Source organism: Chelonoidis abingdonii, chromosome 16, assembly GCF_003597395.2.
Source record: "Chelonoidis abingdonii isolate Lonesome George chromosome 16, CheloAbing_2.0, whole genome shotgun sequence".
NCBI classification, from domain to species: domain Eukaryota; kingdom Metazoa; phylum Chordata; order Testudines; family Testudinidae; genus Chelonoidis; species Chelonoidis abingdonii.
In genome coordinates this window covers 5,789,803-5,798,687 of record NC_133784.1, presented here as the reverse complement: position 1 = coordinate 5,798,687, position 8,885 = coordinate 5,789,803, and the positions used below count along the sequence as shown (strand labels likewise).

General features: G+C 64.7%; 2 protein-coding genes across 2 annotated transcripts in view; one reads left to right on the top strand and one right to left on the bottom strand.

Moving 5' to 3' along the window:
* Window positions 1–989: 989 nt before the first annotated feature.
* On the bottom strand, window positions 990–3,943 carry HPS6 (HPS6 biogenesis of lysosomal organelles complex 2 subunit 3). The gene has a single exon (XM_032778040.2). The coding sequence runs from the start codon at window positions 3,833–3,835 to the stop codon at window positions 1,364–1,366; it is 2,472 nt and encodes an 823-aa protein (XP_032633931.1). The 5' UTR covers window positions 3,836–3,943; the 3' UTR covers window positions 990–1,363.
* A 4,729-nt stretch (window positions 3,944–8,672) lies between these two features.
* The window catches only part of ARMH3 (armadillo like helical domain containing 3), a 186,391-nt gene continuing 186,178 nt past the window's right edge, over window positions 8,673–8,885 (top strand). Inside the window, exon 1 of the mRNA XM_075072788.1 lies at window positions 8,673–8,719. The gene's annotated coding sequence lies outside the window, so the exon portion shown is untranslated. The remainder of the gene's footprint in view (window positions 8,720–8,885) is intronic.

The following is an 8,885-nucleotide window of genomic DNA, read 5'->3' as shown; positions in this document are numbered from 1 at the left end:
CCCAGACAGCCAGGCCCCCTCTCCCCGTTTAAATAGGTGCATGGGCACACTCCGCAGCCGTTAAACCCAGCACTGCCCCAGGAGCCTTGTTTAAAACGAACCCTCAGGCAGTTTAGGTTTCTTTAAAACATTTCCTCACACACTTAAAAAACAACCCCCCCTTGGAGGAGCAAACCAGACGAGTTTCCCCCAACCCAGCCTCAAACAGGGGCCGTGAGCGCAGCCGGGTCTCCTCTTCTAATCCCAGGCACTCGCCCCTCCACCGGAAGAGCCAGCCCTGCCCCAAGCCCACCAACGTCTGGCATCCCCGGGGGGGGAGAGAAGGAACCTGGCCAGGAGAAGGACCAGACCCCAGAGCTGTTCCCGTTACCCTGCCTTAGCCAGCAGAGGAGGGGGGAAGGCCGGGGAAGGGCCAGACAGCCCTGACACAGCACCTTCCGTTTCGGAGAAGGCTGAGATAAGGGTAGAGCCCAGGGCAAAGGTAGCAGGGCTGGGAACCGAGGAGGACAGGCCAGGTCTGTCGTGTTCGCCTCCTGCGCGACAGCCACACCAGCGTGCGCTGCCTACGCAGCAGGAACAGCAGGGCAAAGCCGCAGTCTGTTTTAGGACAGGCTGGGATGCAGCCGGAGCTCGCTCCTTCTCTGTGGTTTCGTAAGGGAATCGGCCATTCACGCACTCAGGGCAGCTGCTGAGCTGATCCCATGGGGGAGAGAGAAACTCTAGCAAAGTGGTAAACAGACGGCTGCAGCCGCCAGGGGCACCTCCATCCTTGGAGGCCCAGGCAGAGGTCCCAGGGACCGGCCAGCCAGGAGCAGAACACAGGCCCCAGGAGGAGGGTTTAGAGACTGGGGCCAGGCCAGCAGTGCCCACGTGAGCGGGTTCAGCCCCCAGTGATCCTGAGCCGCGAAGGGACACGCCTGCTCCAAACAGCCTGGCCGGAGGCAAGTCACAGGAGGGAACTTTCAAAAACAAATGAAGTGAAACGGGAATTTGGGTTAAGACTTTGTACTTTATCCCCCATGCTCCATTTCTAGAGGGCGGGATGCCAGCATTTACTTCAAGGGGGGCTGCAGGCCAGGAGTGGGGTCTCTCACATGCAGTCAGTGCGCTCTCTCTCTCACACCACTCCCTTCTCTGGGGAACTGTAAAACCCCCCGGTCACCCCAGTGCTCCCCCCCAGGTCTAGCCTAGGCCACCCCCCTCACCCCCTGAACAGTGCAGTAGCTCAGCAGTGAGGTTGAGGCAGGAAGGTGTAACTAGAGTTGGTCTCTGCCTTTGGAAGGGGGTGGGGGGGGGGCAGGCTGGCGTTTGCTGCCCCTACCCCCGTTCGCTAGGTTTTCACTCCCATTCCGTACACGTCAGGTCACACAGCGTCGCTCAGGTTACAGCCCGGGAAAGGAGCCCTGCACGCTCTCGCCTGCTGTGGCATACCTGGGGCTGCCTTGGGGCCAGCCCTGTGCTGTCTCGGCGGGGCGGGGGGCGGGAACGGAGGGCCCTGCAAGATGTCAGCATAGAGCTCGTCCTGAGTGCACTGGCACTGTGCCACCTTGTGCAACAGTGGCTTCAGCAAGGCCAGGGTCAGTGGGACCCCCCCGGTACAGAAGGGAGCGGGGTCGCCCGCCGAGCTGGGGAGGTGCTGCAGGACGATGCTGAGAATGTCTGAGACAGTCAGGTCTGCAGGGCACAGCTCCCACAGGGCGGCCAGGTACGGGTCCAGGTCCCTGTGCTGGGCGAACTGCGCCAGGAGGGTGGTGAAGATCTCTTTGTTGAGCAGCGGGCTGAGCTTGGAAAACTTCTCAGCTGCCTCCACCACCCGCTGCCACCGGCGGAGGCGGATGAGCAGCTGCACGGCTTGCAGGACGGCTTTGGGCCGCGTGCTACACAGCAGCAGCTCAATCTCCAGCTCACGCTCGTTGGCCGTGCGGTGGCGCTGCCTGTCCAGAACGGCCAGTGCTCTCTTGTAGAGGGGCACCCCGCCCTCAGGGCCCTCTTTGGTGCTGTATGTCCAGGAGGCCCCAACATACTGCTGGGTCAGCTCCACAAAGCGGGGCAGCCACTTGGGTTTGAACCTGTGCAGGGAGCCGCAGATGAGCTCGAAGAGCGGGACCACCCCATTGAGGCCTATCTCCTCCTGCTGGGACCAGTGAGGGACTGGCCCCCCCAAAACCTTCTTCCAGATGTCTGAGGTGGTCCTGGCCACCAGGAGCCCATCTCCATTCTGCTGCAGCTGCAGGCTGCCCCGGATGGCTTTCCAGGAGGCCTTGGGAAAGGAATTGAAGACAGCATTCAGATAGGCCAGGTTCTCCCTGTCCAAGTCCAAGCGCAGGAGGCGGCTGACCTCCTGCTCCACCAGCTCCTCGCAGCACCTGTCGACTTCACTCTCCGAAGCGCTGACGATGCAGGACTTGAGTAGCTCCAGGCTCAGGTAGCTCTGGAGATCCATGCTCAGGGTGCTCAGCAGTTTGGCGTAGGTCTCCGGGAGGACCTTGGCTGCCCTCTCCTTAGTGGGGAGGCTGTGCTGCAGGATGGAAGAGAGAGCAATGGGTGCCTGGAACATGTCCCCCTTCTTCAGCTTCTCCACCGTCAGCTGGGAGCTGCTGAGGCTTCGCCTCTGGTAGTACTTGCAGGCTTCCTCAAAGACCATCTCCACCAGGGTGGGCTCAGGCCTGCCACCCTCCTCCAGGCTAGAGAAGCTGAAGCAATAGATACCCATTGGGGTGAGGAGCTGGATCTCCTCCTCCCTGCTTGGGGACCCCAGGAAATGCACCTCTTTGGTGCTCAGGAGTTTTTTCTCAATTAGCCTCCCACTGGTCAAGTCAATGAGATACAAGACCCCCGCCAGCACACAGGCCAGGGTGCTGCCAAAGGCCTTCAGCTGCACGGGGTCTCCTTGGGCCAGGCAGCTGCCCCCCAGATCATAGACGTGTCTCCAGGTCCCGTCTGGCTGAACTAGATGCACCGTGCCTTGTGTGCTGAGCAGCAGGAGCCCCCCGCAGCTGGACAGGGCACAAGTATGAATGTCCAGAGGCGCCACAGACAGCAGGAGACCCACGGACCCAAACACAAGCTTCTTAAAGTCACTGGAGTGCAGGACTTCGCTGTGGACGAACCCGCCGGATGGGGCCACAATGGTGACTTTAGCCTCCCAGGGGCACCAGATGAGCAGGAATGTGGAGATGCTGGCAAAGGTGGCAACGGTGGGCACCAGGAAGACATGCTGGGGTGAGGCCAGGACTTGGTACGGGGGGCTATTGTGCACCACTATCCTCATGGCGCCCAGGTGTGCCCCCTGCTCCCCAACCTCCAAAGCCCTGGTGCAGATGCAGTACCTGAAGGCCCCCCTGCCTGGGTCCAGATGAGCGGCTGAGGGGGGCCTCTCCTCACACCAGACCAGGCTGCTTCCCTGGCTGCAGATGGAAACGATCCGAGCCCGGGCCCCATGGCACAGCTCCAGGCTCTGGTGTAGCTGCCAGCCCAGCACTGGCATGAACCCCCAGACCTCGGTCCTGCCCTGCTCCCAGATGACGGCCAGCACCCAGGAGGTCAGCGCTGCGGGGCTCTGCAGGAAGAGCAGCCCCACGATGGGGGGCTGGGACGGCTGCCAGCTCCTCTCCAAGTCCCCTGGGCTGGTGCCCAGGCGCGGGAAGGCGAGCACCTGCGGCTGGAGCGCCGACCGACCACGCAGGAGCAGCAGGAGGTGCTGCCCATCTGGGCTGGCTTGGACGTGGTGCGGCGCCTCGCCCGGCCCACGCTGGCTCAGCAGCTCCCGCAGGCGTCGCCCGCTCACGAAGTCGCTGAAGTCGGAGACTTGCTGCAGCTCCCCGGCTCGCTTCATCTTGGGGCGCCTGGCGCAGCCCCCACCGGCATGAGGCGGGGCAGAGGGGGCCCTGGCTGCCAAGCTGTCACCACTGCCTGAGGGGCCTGGGACTCCTGTACACCCTGACCCCCCAGGGCTCCCCTGAGCGCCCTGACCCCCCAGGGGCTCCCCAGAGCCGGTCACTCCCCTGACCCCCCAGGGGCTCCCCAGAGCCGGTCACACCCCTGACCCCCCAGGGGCTCCCCAGAGCCGGTCACACCCCTGGCCTCCCGCAGAGCCCCACACCCGCCTGACCTCCGCCAGGGCTCCCCGACGCGCCCTGACCCCCCAGGCTCCCGCAAGAGCCGGTCACCTCCTGACCCCCCAGTGGGCTCACCCAGAGCCGGTCAACCCTGAACCCCAGGGCTCCCAGAGCGGTCGACCACCCTGACCCCCCAGGGGCTCTTCCCAGAGCCGGTCACGTATCCCCTGACCCACCAAGGGGCTCCCCCAGAGCGGTCACTCCCTGGCTCCCCAGAAGCCCCACAACCCCCTGCACCCCCCGGGCTCCTGAGCGCCTGACTCCAGGGGTCCCAGAGCCGGTAACTCCCGTGACCCCCCAGTGGGCTCCCATAACGGTCACTACCCTGGACCCCCAGGGGCTCCCAGAGCCCGGTCACACCCTGACCCAGGGGTCCCCAGAGCGTCCACACCCTGGCTCCCAAGCCCCCACAGTACCCCTGACCGCCCTCAGGGCTCCCCAGAAGCGGTCACTCCCCTCGACCACCCAGTGGGCTCCCCAGAGCCGGTCAACACCCCTGGTCCCTCTGTGGCTCCCCAGCCCCACACCGCCTTGACACCCCAGGGGCTCCACCCCCCTAACTCCCAGAAGCCCCCGTGCACCCCTGGGGTTCTCGCAGACCCCCTCCAGCCCCCAGGGGCCCCTGTCGCCGTCCCGCCGCGCTCACCGAGCCTTCGGCTTCCGGGCGGAGCCGGTCCAGCCCGGCCGCTCCGGCCTTGACTTCCGCCGGGCCCGAGGGGGCCGGAGCAGGAGGCCGCAGCCCCCCCCCCGGAACAAAAAAAAAAAAAAAAGGGGCCGGAGCTGGCGCTGGCGGGGCCCGTCGTGCCCCGCCGCCGAGTTAAAGGGCCCGCGCTGCCGCTTCGACGCCCCGCCCATGAGTCAAGGGGGCCGGGCAGCAGCCCAGGGGTGGCGGGGCGGACTGGGTACGGTCCGCGGCCGGGACAGCCTCCGGGGGGTCTCCAGACCCCCCAACCCCTGGGACCGGGTCTCCAGACCCCCCCACGCCCCTGGGAACCCCCGGGGTCTCAACCCTGCCGCCACAGCCCCTGGGACGCCCCCGGGGTCTCCAGACCCCCACCTCTCTTCTGGGACCCCCGGGGTCTCTCAGACGCCCCCACGCCCGCCTGGGACCCCGGGTCCAGACCCCCCCACACTCCCCCTGGGACCGCCCCCGGGGTCTCCAGACCCCCGCCACCCCCCTGGGACCCCGGGGTCTCCAGACCCCCCACGGTCCTTCGGACCCCCGGGGTCCTCCGACCCCACGAAGTCCCCCTGGACCGGCCCCGGGGTCTCCAACCCCACACCTCCGTGATCCCCAGGGGTCTCCGACCCCGCCCACGCCCGCTGGGGGCCCCCCGGGGTCTCCAGACCCACCCCACGCCCCGGACCCCGGGGTCTCCAGATCTCCCACATTCTCCCTGTGACTCCCCGCCGGGTCTCCAGACCCCCCGACGCCCCTGGGACCCCGGGTTCCAGACCCCCCCATCCCCCTTGGGACCTCCCCGGGTTCCCCAAGATCTCCCCAACCCTGTGACTCCCTCCCGGGGTCTTCCAGACCCCCACGCCCCTGGGACCCCGGGGTCTCCAGACCTCCCCACCCCCGTGACTCCCCGGGGTTCCAAGACCCCATCCCCCTGGGACCCCGGGGTCTCCAGACCCCCCCACCACCCTTGGTCCCCGGGGTCTCCAGGACCCCCCATCCCCTGGGCCCCCGGGGTCTCCAGACCCCACACTCACCCGTGACTCCCTCCCAGGTCTCCAGAACCCCCCACTCCCCTGGGACCCCCGGGGTCTCCAGACCCGCCCCACTCCCCTGGCTCCCCCAGGGGTCTCCAGACCCCCTCCACCCCCTGGGACCCCCTGGGGTCTCCAGACCTCCCCACGCCCCTGACTCCGCCCCAGGGTCTCCAGCTCTCCCTAGGCACTCCCTGGCTCCCCCCGGGTTTCCAGACCCCGCCCACACCCCCTGGGACCCCGGGGTCTCCAGACCCTCCACACCCCTGGGACCCCCCGGGGTCTCCAGACCCCCCACGCCCCTGGACGCCCCCCGGGTCTCCAGATCTCCCCACGTATCCCTCTGGACCCCCCGGGTCTCCAGACCCCCCCACGACCCTGCGCTCCCACCGGGGTCTCAGAACCCTCCCCACGCCTCCTGACTCCCCCCGGGGTCTCAGACCGCCCACTCCCCTGGGACTCCCCCCAGGGTCCCAGAATCACTCCACGCCCCTGGGTCCCCCTGGTCTCCAGACCTCCCACGCCCCCGGACTCCCCCCGGGTCTCGAGATCTCCCCACTCCCTGGCTCCCCCCGGGTCCAATCCCCCCCACTCCCCCTGGGACTACCCCCGGGGTCTCAGATCTCCCCACTCCCTGGCTCCCCCCGGGTCTCCAGATCCCCCCCACTCCCCCTGGGACTCCCCCCGGGGTCTCCAGATCCCCCCCACTCCCCCTGGGACTCCCCCTGGGGTCTCCAGACCTCCCCACGCCCCCTGGGACTCCCCCCGGGGTCTCCAGACCTCCCCACGCCCCCTGGGACTCCCCCCGGGGTCTCCAGACCTCCCCACGGCCCCTGGGTCCCCCCGGGGTTCTCCCTATGAGCCTGACCTGGGCAGGAGGGTGGTGGGGGCACGAGAAACCCCTCCCGGGAAGCGATTGAAGGGGGGAAGATCCTTCCCTTCAGGGGGAGAAGGGGACACCCCACAAGTGTGTAAAACAACTGCCGGGCTGCGTCTCCTCTCCTGTCTCTGAACAGCGAGCGAGGGGGTGTTTGGTTACGCCAAACGGTGGCAAATTCAAAATGACCAAAGGAAACACTTCTTCACACAACACACCCTTAAACGGGGGAACTCACCGCCGCAGGAAATCTTCACACAACACACTCTTAAATGGGGGAACTCACCACCGCAGGAGGTCTTCACACAACACATTCTTAAACGGGGGAACTCACTGCCGCAGGAAATCTTCACACAACACACTCTTAAACGGAGAAACTCACTGCTGCAGGAAATCTTCACACAACACACTCTTAAACGGGGAAACTCACTGCCGCAGGAAATCCTCACATAACACACGCTTCAATGGGGGAACTCACCGCCACAGGAGGTCTTCACACAACACACTCTTAAACAGGGGAACTCACCGCCACAGGAGGTCTGTGTGGTCAAGAATGTATTAAGCTTGGATGTGGGGTGGGCCGTTGATGTGGAAATGTCCAGAGCTGATAGCTGATGCTATGAAAGTTTTAGAGGGGACGCAAACCCTGGTGCTTCAGAATGTAAACCAGCTCTAATGAAGAGAGGTTGGGATGAGACCTTCACAGTGAGCAGATTAGCCCCCATCTGCTGCTGATCACCATTACCAGAAGTAGGATACTGGAGTAGATGGACCCTGGGTCTGATCCAGTTCGGCAATTCCTACATTTGGACCAAGAAGGGGGATACGCTGGGCATGCAGCCTCTGAAGGCTGCAGTTCTGTTTTAAAGAGGAAGAATTTGTAGCAATTCTCGAATCTCTTTTCTGCCACCCCTGGCTTGCAAAATGTGGGATGGTCACGAAATGGCTGCCTTGCTTTGGCATGTACTCGTCTGCCCCCAGCACCTCTCACGGATGGAGGAGACTGGCCTGACATTTCCACACAACCCACCCTGTGTAATTCAAGTCATGACTCAGCTGTGATCAGAGGAGGGAAGGGGGGAGTTCCTGCGAACCTGCTATTGAGTGAGAAGAAGGAATTCTGGAATCTCATCCTCCCCTAAGCAATGAAGGGAGTGGTGGTGACCAGACTTTTCTGACCTTACCTGGGGCCTCTGGCCCATAACTGTCCCCAAGGCTGCTTCTTTCCCTCATTCACTTCAGGTTTCTGCCTCAAGCTGCAGATTTTTTTTTATTTTTTTTTGTTTAAATTATTGCTTAGTGCCCAGTATAGCTTATGGGGTGGGAGGGGGAAGGGGCACTCTTATTACTGCATCATGTTAAGTGCATGGTTGGTTGCTACACACTAGTCTGTGTGAAGGTTTTCGGATGCAATGCTGAGTCTTGCACTGTATTGCAGTAGACGTGCTGAAAGATTGTGCGTTGGCGTGAGAAATTACAGAAATTCTGACTATGCCCCTGATCCTGCTACAGGGTCTGCACTGAACCAGGACTCCTGGGCTGTGTCTCTGTAAGGGGAGTGGGGGCTAATGGTTAGAGCAGGGGGCTCGGATCCAGGACTCCTGGGCTGTGTCTGTGGGAGGGGAGTGGGGTTTAGTGGTTAGAGCAGGGGGCTGGGAGGGGAGCCAGGACTCCTGGGCTGTGTCTCTGGGAGGGGAGTGGGGGCTAATGGTTAGAGCAGGGGCTGGGATCCAGAACTCCTGGGTTCCATTCCTGGTTCACCACCAACCTGCTCCGTGCCCGTCTGGCCGTACAGCAGTGGGGGCTGCCCCTGTGGTAAATAGGGCTGCCCCCGCCGCGCTGCTGCAATGGTCCGGGGAAGCCAACCCCCACCCCCCCGAAATGAGACGAGCGCTAGGACCCGGCGGCACGCGGGAGGAGGCGGAACTGAAGGGGCCCCCCCCGAAGGGCGCATGCGCAGTGGGGCGGAGAGGCCGGTGGCGCCTGCGCGTTGCGAGCCGCTCGCCCTACGGTAGGTGCAGGGGGTCCGGGGGTCTCCTTGGCCCCGGCCCCGCCCTCTGGTCCCCCGTCGCCATGGTGCCGAGGGGGCCCCGCCCCCAGGGCCGCCCCCGCGCCAGAGACCCCGCAGCTCGGGGTCTGGGGGTGGTTGTCGGGGGGCTCTGCCCTGGGGGGCCTGG

Excerpts from the sequence above, each read along its gene's own strand:
- HPS6 (XM_032778040.2), bottom strand. The coding sequence starts at position 3,835 with ATGAAGCGAGCCGGGGAGCTGCAGCAAGTCTCCGACTTCAGCGACTTC.